Source organism: Sitophilus oryzae, unplaced genomic scaffold, assembly GCF_002938485.1.
Source record: "Sitophilus oryzae breed Bouriz unplaced genomic scaffold, Soryzae_2.0 scaffold_1809_pilon_pilon, whole genome shotgun sequence".
Lineage (NCBI taxonomy): Eukaryota > Metazoa > Arthropoda > Insecta > Coleoptera > Curculionidae > Sitophilus > Sitophilus oryzae.
The window spans coordinates 99,972-116,329 of NW_022146512.1; the positions used below are offsets into that span (position 1 = coordinate 99,972).

General features: G+C 32.4%; 1 protein-coding gene across 2 annotated transcripts in view; it reads left to right on the plus strand.

Moving 5' to 3' along the window:
- The first annotated feature begins 2,020 nt into the window (after nucleotides 1–2,020).
- LOC115883117 overlaps nucleotides 2,021–16,358 on the plus strand; it is a 36,656-nt gene continuing 22,318 nt past the window's right edge. Inside the window, exons 1-19 of one of the 2 annotated variants that reach the window (XM_030901421.1) lie at nucleotides 2,021–2,086; nucleotides 2,918–3,687; nucleotides 3,749–3,926; nucleotides 4,017–4,175; nucleotides 4,233–4,404; nucleotides 8,628–8,848; nucleotides 8,971–9,177; nucleotides 9,231–9,443; nucleotides 9,496–9,618; nucleotides 9,674–9,814; nucleotides 9,873–10,130; nucleotides 10,182–10,295; nucleotides 10,394–10,551; nucleotides 11,754–11,865; nucleotides 11,924–12,175; nucleotides 13,105–13,293; nucleotides 13,350–13,532; nucleotides 13,584–13,739; nucleotides 13,805–14,017. In XM_030901421.1, the coding sequence (XP_030757281.1) occupies nucleotides 3,257–3,687; nucleotides 3,749–3,926; nucleotides 4,017–4,175; nucleotides 4,233–4,404; nucleotides 8,628–8,848; nucleotides 8,971–9,177; nucleotides 9,231–9,443; nucleotides 9,496–9,618; nucleotides 9,674–9,814; nucleotides 9,873–10,130; nucleotides 10,182–10,295; nucleotides 10,394–10,551; nucleotides 11,754–11,865; nucleotides 11,924–12,175; nucleotides 13,105–13,293; nucleotides 13,350–13,532; nucleotides 13,584–13,739; nucleotides 13,805–14,017 (3,480 nt within the window). In that variant the 5' untranslated portion in view covers nucleotides 2,021–2,086; nucleotides 2,918–3,256. Of the gene's footprint in view, nucleotides 2,087–2,536; nucleotides 2,803–2,917; nucleotides 3,688–3,748; nucleotides 3,927–4,016; nucleotides 4,176–4,232; nucleotides 4,405–8,627; nucleotides 8,849–8,970; nucleotides 9,178–9,230; nucleotides 9,444–9,495; nucleotides 9,619–9,673; nucleotides 9,815–9,872; nucleotides 10,131–10,181; nucleotides 10,296–10,393; nucleotides 10,552–11,753; nucleotides 11,866–11,923; nucleotides 12,176–13,104; nucleotides 13,294–13,349; nucleotides 13,533–13,583; nucleotides 13,740–13,804; nucleotides 14,018–16,358 lie in introns of those variants that run through there. The other variant, XM_030901420.1, reaches the window with a different exon arrangement.

A 16,358-nucleotide genomic window follows, 5' to 3' on the forward strand; every position in this document is an offset into this window, starting at 1 on the left:
TTTAGGAAGTTTTTTTTTTTTTTGTTTTTTTAAAAATGAAAAATAATTTTAAAAAACATTTTTTGAATAAAACATTTACATGAATTTCTCTATCAATAAATTTTATAGACTTATATTTATGTTTTATACCTATAACTAGATCAAACCGTGTTCCCTGTTCCTGTAGATTACTTAAATACCTACAAATTTTCTAAAAAAAATAAAAATTAACACATTTTTTGAACACAACAAAATTAGAAAACGTCATTTTTATTATGTCACAAGCAAATAAAAATTAATATGTAGCCAAGAGTCAAAATTCAAGATTTCTCTGGGGGTAAGCAGCACCTGGGGGGGGGGGGGCACCCCGGCCTGTTGTTACTCCAATGAGTAGAAGTAAAGTTTCGTCGTTTCGTGATCAAACATGCTTTGATTTTGAGCGATAATAAGCTTTAAATTGTCATCTCAATAAAAACATGCTTTATTAAACATTTTTTCATCATACTGCATACCTATCTCTGTTCTATGAATCATAACTGCGGTCTTCATTCCCAAGCCTTCTCTGACGCCGATTTTTTCGATCATATAGTACTCTTCTCTACTTGTATCAAATAACAAGATACTGAACTAAAGCACAATTAAAATATTAAAACTCTAAAACAGATAGAAACAAAAAAAAAATAGTTATCAATAAATTATTTTTGTTTCTCTATGACCTAAACGCCGTTCTTTTTTTTCGATCATACGGTATAAAAACGAGTCTCTTATTTTGCCTTAAAAAAATTTTAACGGAAAAGAATCATCGATAAAAGCGTTAAATTTTAATTTTTCGAAAAAACCCAACGCCCGTTTTCTGGCTTTGAAATTCGTATTTACATAAGATCGAGAAAAAATCGACGTTAGAGTTAACTTGAATGTCATCGATCTACATTTCCCAGCCCACTTGACGCCGTTTATTGCAGAACATTTTTACAGAAGACTTTGAGAAAACATAAGAAGTGATAAAAACATATAAGCAGTTATATGACACTACTTGCTATTTTATTTATTCTTTTATACATGTTTTATACCTATAAATTTTTCTACATAAAAAAAATAAATGCTTCAATAAATTATCCAATTTTCCCTAGATATAAGGAGAAATCTTAATATGCGTCGTTGTAGTCGTTCAGACGAATTCAAATCTGTGATTCAAATACGCATCCCCTCCAAAGGTCCCCTCCTCTCCTACCCGATGCAAACTTTCGACCAGTGAACTTCTTTCGACTTTCCCCTCATTTTGACGCATTAGGAGTGGGGAGTAGGGGAAGTCGAAATCTTAAATTGCTTGCTTTACCCCGCCCACTAAAATGAGAAAAGTATTCAGTTTTCAGGTGTTATAATTCAATAATAAATAATAAAGTTTTAATTATTATTGGATAAGAAATCTAAAAAGGGCATTACTGTCTATAGGAGTATTTCTTATGACAAAGAAGAGAATGACTTTCTTATAGGTACCTTCCCAGATACATGAACAAACCTACAATGAGTTTTTTATGATTTGCGTATATGAGATAATATGCGACAGTCTTTTCTGGTATTTTTTTATTGTTGATTAATATTCGACATGTAATAGAAATGTTACATAAGCCTATTCTGTGATAGGTACTCTTTTTAGGAAAATAAAGATACGCGCGGTTATTGAGAGATTGTCGTATTTATTAATTTTGGCTTGTGTTTTTATCCTCCGTATTATTAAGATAATTACATCGATACCGTTTATATGACACAATGAAACATAATATTGAAATGGCGAATGCAATTCAATCGATTATTAAAATAATAAATTTCCACTTTCTCCTCGGTATTCACACCTTTGTCTTGGAAGCTACGTATGTACCAAAGGTACACAATCAATTTCGTTTACTTCCGGAAACACTAAAACATAAATGATTCTTAAATGATCTTAAATTAAGGATGAAAATTGCATAAAAGTGACAATAACCTAAAATTTATTATTTTTTTGTATATCATATGACGCTGCCAGCTGACCAATCAGATAGCGGCATTCCCTGCTTTTGCCAGAGTAAACCCCGTCCGTAACCCGTAATGTGAAATTTGTTAAAAGGTATGTAGAATTTTATCGTTTTAGCAGCGAAAGCGGTTTAGTCAGGAATCCCACGCTATTTATCCTTAAAAATAGCTCAAAAATAATTCATGATTTTTGAAATTAGGAATATAAAATCATGGCATATTTAGAGTGTGCTGATTTTTATGTCTCCTCACCTTGTAACCCTACTTATATATCGATTTTTTTTATGTGAAATAATAAATTACCTGTCAATCATTTTAAATTTTAATTTCTAATGATTTTTTAATTAATTAGAAGAGTAATTAATATGAAACAGCACTTTTACAGGGAGCTTTTCAGTTTTTGGCCTAGATTTTGCTCCCCACTCTTGTACTTTCATTGTTTCCCCCACCCCATACTTTATTTATTTCCCTAATTTTTTTTCAGTAGGCGTGAAAATTAATTCATGATACTTATTGGAAGTTATATAATGTTTAACAGTATTGCCAAAATATGTTCAATTGTAAAATGAACAAATTATGGGAATATCAAAATAGGGGAATTTTCAAGGTGATGGATCGGTCCATTTTTAGGTCAGGGTGGGGGAATGCTTTGATTGCCGATCGTAAGAACAAGGGACTAGAAAAAAGGAGCATCGTAAAATGTAAAAGATGGCGGCGCAATGATATCTTGTTGCAAATTTGCAAATCTTGTTTATAAACAAACGTGGTGACTTATTGATCTTTTTTATACGTGCATTTTTTTCCTAGAAGGTGACTAAACTTTAAGTGCTATATTTTAATGTGAAAATGGCGGATAAATAACAGAAAATCTTGTTATTCTGAGAGGTTATGTTTGGTCTTTACATTTTTGTTTCGTTTGTTTCAGGTGTAAACAGTGATTGGATATGCCAAATTGAATATAGTTTTTAGTTTGTTCATTAAAAGTGTTTTTCTTGGTTCTCGGTAGTGTGTTTTCACAAAAATCTACACCAAAATGGCTTTTTTACCGTTCATAAAATAATGTTTCCAACTTTCTTAAGAGTCTTTCATTTAAACAACGAAAAAATGGCTTTATTCGAGTTTGGTTAGTGATTATTTCACAAGAAACTTCAGAACAATGCGAAAAGTGAACAGAAGATAGTATTACATTCCAGGTGTATATATTTATAAAATGTACTTAATATAGGTGATATAACACTTTGAGACTGTTCAAGTGAAGTGAAAAATGTCTCAAATCCCCAATAAATCTCTACAGAAGATGTGTAAATCTCCAAAAAATTCAAATTTTCAAATTAAACAGGAGAAGATGGAATATGAAAATATGAGTACTAACTGTACAGTTGTTGGTTCCAATAATTTAAACTTGGTCAAGAAGCCTCAGTTAATGACCAGCATGTCACCAGCTTATTCAAATCCTAGTCCAAATTATCCTCATTCACCATATTCATCACCAGCAAATATGAAATCTCCCTCACCGAATCTAAAACCACCTACTCCTCAACCAAATTTTCCCGTGATGCAAATCATTCATAATAATTTAATTACACGACCAATACAGACTTCGCAAGCTCAGAACATCATTAAATTGAAACCTCATTTAAATATTTTACCAAAACCAAGTGCAAGCCCCCAGGCTTCGCCTAAACCGAGTGTTAGGTAAGTTTGTAAATTAATTTGTTGTCATTTAGAACTATTGAAGTAATTATGTTAATTTTAGCCCGCAAATTGTAATACCCGCTTCAAATCATCAAACAAATGCTGCCACAGCAACACTTATGCCAACAGCTCAACCACTTCTCCTTAATCAAATGCCCATGTTAACAACTCCTGGAGTACAATTTATTTTACGGCCACAAACAGCCACTCCTATGACAGCAACTGGACCAAAAATTCAGGTCAGAATTTGTTGATGTTGATTATTACTGTTCTATTTATGTAATATATGTAATAACTATATATGATGTATCTACATTATATTTTCTTAGACTGCTACCCAGGGACCTCAGGGTTTAATTCTTCAACCTGCGGGAACAACACAGCAGTTATTACAGTTAGGTGCTCCAGCGAGATCACAACCAATGGTCAGAGTTTTAACGAACGGTGTCCAGTTGGCTCCTTCATCTACAACCTATGTTACTACTCAGGTAAGTTATAATTATGTTGAGGAATGTAGTATGTATTAACATCTTTTTTTTTTCTAGATGACTAATCAGCCTATTAATGCTACTCAAATACAACAGACCCTTGTTAATAACACGCAACAACAGCAACAGATACAAGTTCAACAGCAGATACAGCACATGTCAATTAAAAAGAAACCAAAAGTGAAGGTTAAGAAAAAACTGGATTTGGCAAATATTATGAAGTTATCAGGTAGGAACGTTCTGGATTATGTAAATTATGAAATTTTTAAATTTATATGAATTTCTGTTTTCTGCATATCTAATATAATAACTACTGAGTAACTACTTCCCATTATGTTGGAACAGAATTAACCCTCAACTGGTGTGGTGAATTTTTGTAACGCTTATGGCGTGCTGGGGTCCGACGGACCCCAATTTTTTTTCAGTTTAAAAAATACATGATGGAGAGATTTTATAAAAAGCTTGTGATTTTAACACTGTTTACAATATATTCAAACTTGTGAACAAACAATTTCATTAATTTTCAACAAATTAATAAGAACGGACACAAAAATAAAGTAAAACGCATTTTTTAGGAATTTTTGACAACAGAAATATAACTTGGCTAAGAAACCCATAGAAATTAAAAACAATGATATTTTATGATTTTACCGGATTACTAAAAGTACAAACAACTGAAATGTGAAGCTAAAGTAATAAACATAAATTATTTTCAACAAAACTGCAAACCTTGAATGTACATAACTTTTTCAAATATAGTTCATGCTAATATAGGATCTGCATTTGCCGCACATGGATCGTGCACATTTGATTCATGAGATTTTTGTTTTTTTGTCATTTCTTCATTGACATATGGTTGCCATATACCACATCTCTTTCTTTTCTGGTATTGATTGTTCAATTTTCTCTCTTCTATAAGTAAGAGATTCAGAATCGGAGTTATGGTTACTCTTCGGAGAAAAATCAATGTCTCGAAATCACTCAATTAATGCTTCCTCAAAATTAGCGTCCCAGTGAGGCACACTTTTTAGACTACCCACTATCCTAATAATGAAACATTCTTGGCGTAGTGGTGCCACACAGACCCCAATGAAACTTTAGCCCCCGCTGGTAGGAACAATACTTGATAAAATCCAGTGCGCCTTTATCAGTTGCATATTTGTACCCTAACTTAATGGTAAATGGCGCGGCGAGGCCTAATTCTTAAACATAAACATTTTTACGGAGGGTCCGCTGGACCCCACCACGCCAGTTGAGGGTTAATCAAATCCATAAAAATGGTATTCTTTTAAGTCAAAATAAAATGGTATACAATTAACAACAGGATTTAATTCAAATTAAGTATTTTTTTGGCAAATAAAAATTTTGGTAATTATTGGGAAAACTGGAAATCGTCCGATTTTCACCAAAATTGGTAATACACCCTATTTTGAGGTCATAGATTACGAATCTAAACGGAAAATAATTTCAACATTGAATTTTTCTTTATTTCGGCCCTTATAAAGTAGTAATTTCACTATATTTTCATTATATTATAGTTTATCTCAGAGCCACACTTGATTGAGGATAGGAAAATGTCCAAAATTTTACTGAAAAACACTTTTCTTAACAAAATAACAAGGAACATTGAGACCAGATGGAAGTTTGACATTTTATATCTCCTTCTTTCTCTCTCCTATGTAATGAGAGAGACAAATATATTCTAGACCACTTGTGTCTAGCCCCAGCAGGCAACTATTAAGCCCGACCAGTCACGTTAGAGATATTGACAAACACAAATGAATTAACACCCTCCAAATAACCACGCTAACCAACCTGATTGGTCAAGCTTCAAAGTCACGCGGAAGAGTTTTGATTGCATTGGTTACAACTTTCATTCCGAGGGTGTTAATCTTTTGTTGTTATATTATATTAAAAAAAGATTAACCCCCTGCGCAAAGAAGTTATATAAAGACTATTTATAACACCGAAGTTGCACAAAAGAGTTTTGATTGCATTGGTTTCAACTTCTTTGCGGAGGGGGTTAATCTTTTTTTGATATAACTAACACCCACCGCATGGAAGTTGTGAAGGAATGCAATCAAAACTCTTTCGTACAACTTCGGGGTTATAAATAGTCAGATCTCGTTGGTAAAATAGCAGTTATGGGAAGGAACCGTTCTTCTGGCGACGGCCTTTCGTAATCTCAGAATGAGCGAAAAAAACAGGCTAAATTTAGGTTTAGCATTGGCAACGTTGCTTTAAATGCCACAAACACATAACCCAACATTTTCAGATTGTTTACTAATTTATTTTAGCAAATTTTCCTCTATTATTCATAGCATTGGTTAAAAAAAGTAACAGAAAATAGCAAAAACATCATTGTTTATTGAATACCTAACAAAATATGTGCTAGAAAACCTTAAAAATATGAGAAATTAAGAAAAATTCGGTGTTGAAATAATTTTTCATTTTTCTGAAAAACGGTAAGAGACCGCCCGAAAAAAGTTCAGATTCGTAAACCTCAGAATAGCGTGTATACCAATTTTGGTGAAAATCGGACGATTTCCAGTTTTCCCAAGAATTACCAAAATTTTAAAATAAATTCTTTAAATTCTGCTAAAATGTTAACTAAAAATTAGTCATTTGAAGACCAAAAGTTGAAGTTTAAGGCAAATTATACCGGGGGGGACATCGGAACGCGGGACGTTGGAAATCCCATGGAAATTTTCAAAAGATCAAATATCTCCCCAGATGATTTTATGCAAAAATTGTATTAGACTTTTTTGAAGAGTTTTGGCGTTAAAGTTCTACTTTTGTAGAGAATTTCGTTTCATTTGGAATAGGCATCTAAAAGTTATTTGCAAAAATCTACCTTCAAATTACTAAAAATTTATAATACGGCCCAGAGAAAGCTACAATTAAAATACCAGCAAAGATATGATTTTGTCATTGTCAAATTGCCGAGTTCTTGCAAAAGCTGAAATAAAAAATGCAGGTCCGTATTTAAAAAAATTAAGTTAGCCTCTGTATCTCACAAATTATCAGCTAATTTGAAAATATAAAAGTACTATCAGATAGCCATAATAACGTGGCTATGAGAATGTGCAATTCGTTTTTTGATTTCCTAAAAAGTAACGACAGAAAAAATAAAATTGATTTTCAAAAAATCCGTTTTTTTAAAAAACTCAGTCAACTTAGTCAAAAGCAATCCTTGAAATTTTTAAAACTTTTTTGATGGCATCTTGGTGCACATCCCAAAGCGCAACTTTTCCCCAATTTAACCATGTTCATATCTATTACGGTTACCAAGATACCAATGCTCGTACCTAGAATTTGTAGCACCCTGTATATAACAAACGTGTATATACTGGGTGGTCCGATCTGTATTCCGGAAACTTCGGCAGCATATTCTGCAGATAAAAATAAGTAAAAAATTTTGTATAAATGTATGTCCTAAAATGCTTAGTTTCGGAGATACAGGGTGTAGAAGTTTCGTTTTCATTTCAATTTTTTTCAAATAATTTCTGAAGTAACGTCAATATTTGGATGAAAATTGATGTCTGGAAGTTTTTTGACATGAGAAATTTGATTTTGATGTCAATATGACTCCTACTTGTAGATGGCGCGACTTACATGTGTTTTAACTGTTTTGAAGTGTAATAACTTTTTGTCCATACCGGTATAAAAGTACTGAGTAAAAAATATACATTCCCGTGATTTTTGTACGTAATTAAAAATCGCTACTTGCAACCGTTCTCGAGATATTTAGAATAGAAATAGTCAATACATGTTATTATTGACAAAAAATAAACATGTTGAATAGATAGTTATTTAACTGTAAATTTGAGAACTTTTTATTTTTTTAAATTAATCATACATTTTTCTTCGAAAAAATGATAAAACAGTTTCTGTTCAACTTTTGGCACAAAAACATTTCAAATTTATGATTTCAGTCTAATATCTATTTAATCAACATGTTTAATTTATGTCAATGATGACAGGTATTAATAATTTCGGTTCCAAATATCTCGAGAGTCATTACTCGTAGCGATTTTTACCAGACATTTTTTACGCAAAAATGTCATAAAGTTTTCACTTCTTAATTTGGTTTTAAAACTTTCGTAATGATATAAATTGTACAGTAAAAAGTATGGAACTGATACGGAACGGAAGCTTACGTATAGCGTCAATACAATAAAAATATGGAACGGATATGGAATGGAAACGGAAGGTATAGTGAGAATCAACCTTAAACAGTCCATCGCGGTCGCGATTATTTTGTTGATATGCCGCTTTCTTAGTCTTTTTTAATAAATAAATAAGTTGTTGTAGCATTCTCTGTATGACATCGCCAATAAAGCATTCAACATGAAAACTCTTTTTGATTAGATGATAGAAATGCCATTGTTTTTGATAACGACACTGAACCTTAAAGTCTAAGACATTGATCTAATAAGGTGTTCTATTTAGGTATCGGTGATGAAGATGATATTCAGTTTGAAAGTGATACATCTCTGAGTGAAAGTGAGCATAATTCAGTACCTACAATTCCACAGGGACATCCTGTACAAACCAGCGGTTTACAAGCACAAGCCAGTTTTCTACATAGCGATGCTAAAAAGAATATTCAAAATATTCAGATCTCAGCCATGGCACAACCTGCACTTAACGCTGCAGCGCCAGTTGTTCAGGTACAAGTTATGTTTTATGCTACAAAAATTTACTATAGTGTTTACTAACTTTGTACAATGTACAATTAACTATTATTAGGTAAAATAATATATTAAGTTTTCTTACCTATTCCTGATTATAGGTACTGAATCAAAATTTTCAAAGTGGAATGATCTCAAATAGTACATCCCAGGCGAGCACTGCTCAAGCTGGTATTCCGTTCAATTCGTTTATAGCACCAAATTTTACTATTAATAATGGCTTGATGTTACAAAGAAGTGGAGGGTTTAAACTTACAGTAGGCGAAGATGGACGTTTAGTACTTCAACATGACCCTACTCCAAATCAAGTAAATAGGAATGAAATAAATAAACGTTCTGTTTTAATATAATTATTTTTAAGGACCTTCAAAGTCAATTAATATTACAAAGCATACTTGGATTAAATGGTGGTCTTGTTTTACAACCTTCCATGGATCAGCAAACAGTCCAACAAACTGTGCAAACTATTCAACAACAGTCGGTACAGACTATACAGCAACAAACTGTGCAGTCACAAACAATACAGACAGTTCAACAACAAACTGTGCAACCTCAAGTACAACACTCAATTCAAGTAAGTCTTAAGATAATTTAATTAAGGATGTGTTTAAGTAAGATTATTTTAGTCGTTGCAACCTCAAATACAACAACAGACTGTTCAACAAACAATACAACATCAGACAGTTAATGCTTTGCAACAGCCAATGCAGATAGTACAACCCCAACCTATACATAGTATACATTCTCAGGTGCAATTTTTGAATCCATTTTCTCTTTACCTTGTATTTAACATCTTTATTTTAGGTACAGCCGACAGTTCATAGTATATCTCAATCTCAGGTTCACAATCTTCAATCACAGATTCAAAGTCTTTTACAGCAGCAAAATGTGGCAGTACAGGCACAAGCTGTGCATCAAAATGTACCCCAAAATGTTCATTCACAGGTGAAGTTAGATTTAATCGTTTTTTAATATTAATAATAATTTTAATAATATATTCTAGACTATTCAGAGTGTTCAGAATTTAACGCAAAATGTTCAGAATTTGGCCCAAAATTCTGTTCAAAATGTAGTTACGCAAAGTATGCAGAACCATGCGCAAAGTTCAATGCAGAATATGGTCGCTCAAAATGTACAAAATTTGACACAAAGTGCAGTACAAAATGTTGTGGCTCAGAACTTAGGTTCTCAGAATGTTGTTGCTCAGAATATGTCACATAATACATCAGTGCAAAATGTTGTAGCACAAAATCTGACTCAGGTAAATATTTTAACTTTATGTTAGTTACCAGGTTAAATGAGTATTTTCTAGGCGGTGCATAGTATTCCAAATTTACAAACTGTCCAAGCTCAACCAGTGCAGTCTCCTATACATACTGTTCAAGGATTTCAGCAGGCTCATACCCAAACACAGCCAATACTTAAAGTAAGGGATTTTAAATGAATGCCAATTATGTTGTTATACTTCAATATTAATACACGGATTATAGAGATGCTAGATGCTAAAAAAACATTTATTTTTAGGTCCAGCCATTCCAAAAGAGTCAACCGCCCGTTCAGACAGTTCAGCCAATCCAGCATCAATCTCAACAACACAATTTACAAGAAAATAATAATCAGCAAAATAATCCTACATCATATGTTGTTAATTTAACACCTGATCAGTTGGAACAGCTTAAAAGGTTTGTTTATTCATATATTCTTTTATACATATCTGTCATATATACCGGGCGCGTCTCAAAAGTGACTCACCCCTATAACTTTTTTATTTTTTTAGGTAAAAAAAACGAAATTTGGTATGTTAGTATATGACATAAATTAGGATTGATTGACGTATTCAATTGTTTTCAGTCACTTCCTGTTTCACAGGAAATTACTACAATTTTTGATTTTTAAATGGCATCCTCGGTATTTTTTTTACTTTATTCAGAAAATAACACTCTGAATTGAATGACATATCATATGTCAACTGTTGACATTTTTGTATATGGTTTATTTGAAATTATAACTTCCGGTTCGTAACGAAAATTTGACTCGAAATACCAAGTGTTTGGTATCAAATTATTTGTAAAAAAATGTTTTTTCCAAATATGCTAATGAGCCACCCTCGTTCCATTTGAAAAAATTGAGATATGATTGAAAATACGATTTGAACGTTTTCTAACTGGCCAGGAGGACACTAAAAACATTATTATTTGGAAAAATTGGTTTGATCGTCACCTATTTTTCCAAGACTTCTTGATTAAGAATTAGCTTTTTTAATATAGCCATGACACTCTAGATTGAATTTTAAAATACATTTTTTTAAAGCGAGAATGTCAAAAGTTGACATATGATATGTCATTCTATTCACAATGTCATTTTCTATCAAATAAAGTAAAAAATACCGAGGGTGTCATTTAAAAATCAAAAGTTGTAATCATTTTGGTGAAACAGGAAGTGACCAAAAACAATTGGATATGTCATTATTCAATCCTATGTCATATACTAACATACCAAATCTCGTTTTGGTATCTGAAAAAATAAAAAAGTTATAGGGGTAAGCCACTTTTGAGACGCACTCGGTATGTCAATTAATACAGTGACAGTTGTCTGTTATTATAGTTTAAAGGTTTTGAGTAAAGCCCTGTTTTCAGAACTGCGCTGTGACTTCAAAGAACCAAATAAAATATAAAAGTACACAAAAATGTGTGCTAAATTCAAATTTGACATCTGTGTTTTGTTCAAATATCATTGGTTCTTTGAAGTGTCACTCAGTGCCGCCAGACGGCAAGGCCATAATCCATAAACTGCCATCAGCGAGCGCAACTCTACATATTTTCATGTTATAGATATTAATTACTATACATATTTAATTATAATTAAACACATTTTACTGTTTTAGGAACGGACAGTTAACTGTTAACGGTCAAACCATATTTATGCAAAGGCCTAATAAAGACCAAAGTGAGAAAAAGCCGAGTCCTAAAACCAAAACAATAAAAAAGGTGGCAGAGGTATTTAATTATTTTTATTGTGTAAATTTGATATTACTTTAAAAACTGATTGTTTTAGACGCATAAGATCCAAAGCGCGAAATCCCTCTTGCAAGATAATTCTCCTGAAGCAAATGATAGAAAAGTGTCAAATATAATTCATGGAGAAATGAAATCTCCTCTGTCTCAAAACGTGAAACCATTGTGTAGTGCCGTGGGTAATCATTCTGTAAAGAATATTTTGCCCCATAATCATGTGCAACCTATGCAGAATAAATCTCTTCAGCCGCAAGCTATGGTTCAACCGTCTATTCAGACACAAATTAAACATGTAAGTATAGTGTGTACTGTTACATTCTTACTGGGTTCCTTATGGATAATTTAAAGTCTTATCTAATTAAATTTATTTACATTAGGTTTGTTCCAACCAGCATTTCGGGATCGTTTCGAAATTGTACTCGAATCGGTTTTCTTGCACTTTGTTAGCATGCGCGGACTGCGAATAGTTTCGTGACGGTGCAAAAAGTATCAACGTTGGAACGCTTTGCGGATTGTTTTCGGAACTGTCAAAAGTGTCAAGCGTGCGTGTTTTTTGTTTTTGTTTGAGGAAACAAGAAAATACGATTAAAGCTTACCTAAATATTGTTCATTTTTAACCCTTTCACTAGGCAGCAACTCCAAATTGTCACTATTTGAAGTGGAGGTAAAGAAATCAGTCATACCATCGTCACTCATCCTTAATTATTATATGAAAGTGTACAATTTAAAATTTCCGAACGATTTACTCCACACAAACTCACAAGTAAAAGTATAACGCACACTTAATTAACACTTAATAACGCACTTTAATTCGTAAAAATAACCAAGTCAGAAGCATCAACTGGACGCCGGACCAGAATCAGCTGTTAAAACTCGATAATCCCTGCCAATATGCTTTAATGCGCAAGTTAACCCAAACAGGTCTCAATTTGGACCATGTACCGAAATTACCGTTCTGAAATCGTAACTAAACGATCCAAAGGTAGGTTGGTACGCAAATAGGATCGTCTGATAACCGTCAAATATCGGTTGGAACACATTTGAATTACTGCGCACGAGCGTGATAGTTCGGTAATGGTTCTGCGGCGGGTTGGAACAAACCTATTAAAGAATTGAAAAACTATATAATACTTATTACTATTTAATAAACTTATTTACACGACACGATTATAATTCAATACATTTTAGTTAGTAATAGTTAATACAAGTTGATCTTTTTAGGAGAAACAAAAAAGTCCAATATCTGCACCCAAGCAACAAAAAGTTAGTCCTATAATTCAGTCAGTTCAAGATTCAAATGGTGCAAATACTAGTCATGATGTTGATAAGTTGTTAGGTCAAATATTGGAAGAATCTAATCCCCAAATCTGTGTCTCTGGTAATAATTTACTAGACAGGCAGCCACAACAAGTAATAATGTACAAAAAATATATTTTTTATTTAACTCAAGCTTATGTATATTTCAGAGAATAACAACAATTCAGCTTACACCACAGAAACAACAACATTTGAAAACCATACAATTACAGATAAAATCTTTGTCGGCTAGGGCACAACCAGGCGATACAGAGGTTCACAATGCTCTAAAAGCTCTATTTGCTGAACAACAAAAAATTTTAGCCTCTGGAAAATTGTTGCCTCCTGACAAAGTATTTTTTTTATAAATATGTTATATTATATAACTAAATATATATTTTTAGGTTTATTATCATAATAATCAATTAACGATTGTAAATCCGTCCAGTTTAAATCTGCCGTCGCCCGGCTCTGTTAAAAGCGAACCGGCTAGTCCTGGTTTAATTAATAACCAAAATCCTAGCCGCGCCACAAGCGTTGAAACATCTAGCTCACAACAGGTTGGTATATAAACTCTCTGAATTTATGAACAATTTATTCTGAAACTATTTTTTATATATTACAGCCTAGTACAACGCAAGCGCATTCTACACCTCGTGTATCTGTGTCGGTTTCAACTTCTACAGGTGATTTGGCTGCTCATTCAACAATACATCATGCAGTACATCACCCGTCAACGCAAAACATTCATCAGCCACGTATGCCAAATAGCAGCCATCAAAATGCATCAAGTCACACCAATCATATTATTAGTCAAAGGTTGAATTCTATTGGCCAGGTAAGAATTTATTTTAAATAGATATTTATTTTGTATTGTATGTCCTATTGCCACAGAACTACCTAACAATACAGAAGCTACACGTGCGTTTTATTCGTCGACTAACTTAAGTGAGTTCATTTTTCATAATTTTCTATAATTTGGCAAGACTTTGACAAGACTCAAAAATCTAAAGGCGAGTTCATACGCATCGGTATCCGTTTGTCGTTCTTCGTTCCGTCAAACCAATAAAATTGAAATATGATCTGTCATTTTTGAAATAAACCAATAAAATTGGTTAAAAACAAGAGAACGCGTGACGGATTTATATTTAAACCCATCCATAGTTAACTTAAAAAATATTAGAAACTTTTTTTTAGTAAAATAAATAGATTGGTATGGACGTCATCTGCTTTTCTTCTGTCATCGTCTGTCGAAATCTTACTTGAGAAAAAAAAAAACAGAGTATAAAAGCAGAGAAGAACAATCGTAGAGAAGCGACAAAAACCTATGACAAAAACCGTCGGCACTATTGAAGTAGGGGGGATCAAGTTTTGTGACGTTCAAATTGGCGTACGTGACAGATCGCATGTTTATAGTAGTTTATAGCTACACTGAGAGAAATTCAATGAAGGTTAGGTTAAAAAGTATATTAGATATATTTAGGAATCATAGTGAACAGTAACTATCTTTTAAGATTTAACGTGTTTCCGCGAATTGTGGATTTACCGCGTTCTAACCATTTTCTAACCTATTCCTTTTAGAGGGACATTTTTAATCAAAATGATAAATTAAAGAATTTTATGAAAAATTCGATTATTTACCTACAGCAAGCAGAAATATTCTTTTCGCCCAAATTTAATTAGGAATGTTATAAAACTTAACTTATAAATAAATTTTTCTTGTTTAGAATAGGCAACATTAATTAGAACTTCCCGTTTAATCTCAAATGATAGTTTAGGTTTTAGTTTTACCTTTTTTTATCTTAAAAAGAACTTTTCAAAATTAGTACCTACTTAGTAACGATTTAGTTAGTTCGCAATCGATAGCTTCCTGTGAAGTACTGTGTAATAGTTGTTTAATCTTGTATTATTAATAACTTCCTATACCTAAAATTAATATTTAATGAGAAAATTGTGTTTTTTTTTGAAAATATAAGACAATATTTGACTTTCGGTCTTCTTCTTGTATTATGATGGCTCTGATATGAGGCAATTGCCTTTTAGTCTCGCAATAGAAGGCATTTATCATTAAAAGTATAAAATCTGTGTGCTACAGTATGGAATTTCTGCATAATAATGAATACCTATTACGTTTATTTACAAATCCATTACTTTTAAAGGTAGCTTCATCAGATAATCAAATTTTAGTTAAATGTCCTAATTTTCATGAACTGTATTAAGCATATGTATTGCGGTTTGAATCACCCTGTATGTTGACAAAAATATTTTGAAAATGTGCGTTACAATGGCCCCATCTTATGTAAAAAATTGAAATAAAAATCACAAACCCAAAACGTAATAGGTAAAAAGCTTTTTTGGATGCCTGGGTCACTCTCTATATAGATATGTATAAAACTAGTAGCCTAAGAATTATTTACAGTTCGTCCCATTCTAAAAAAAGTTAAACACACCGTACAAATAACTCTAGGAAGATGTATTTGTACGGTGGTAAAAAATTGTCTAAACAAGGCCGAAGGGGCGGATATAATAGAGCAATAAAATGTAAAAAAGGACAGGTAAACACCTATGTTTATTTATTGAGCAAAATTCCTTTAGAATAACGTATATAATGACCAAAATAGGACGCAATTTTAAGAAAAAAATGTCTTTTCACAGGTAGGTACAAATTTCCGCCGCAATTGTACATAGACGTCCTACAAGGGAGCCCCTTACAATTAAAATAATTTCTAATTATATTTGTTGAATTTTGATCTATTAAAACAAGAACGTAGTAGCCGGTAATTGAATTATAATTCGTCTCAATTGGTACCTAACTGTTGTAGATAATAACAAATTTGAATATAAACGTTGCATTTGAAACTTTATTATAAGCCAGAAAGTGACATTTTTTTTCTTAAAATTGCGTCATATTTTGGTCATTATATACGATATTCTAAAGGAATTTTGCTCAACAAATAAACAAAGGTGTTTACCCGACCTTTTTTACATTTTACTGCTTTATTATATCTGCCCCTTCGGCCTTGTTTAGACAATTTTTTACCACCGTACAAATACCTCTTCCTAGAGTTATTTGTACAGTGTGTTTACCTTTTTTTTGGAATGGGACGAACTGTAAATAATTTTTAGGCTACTAGTTTTATACATACCTATATACAGAGTGACCCAGGCCTCCAAAAAGT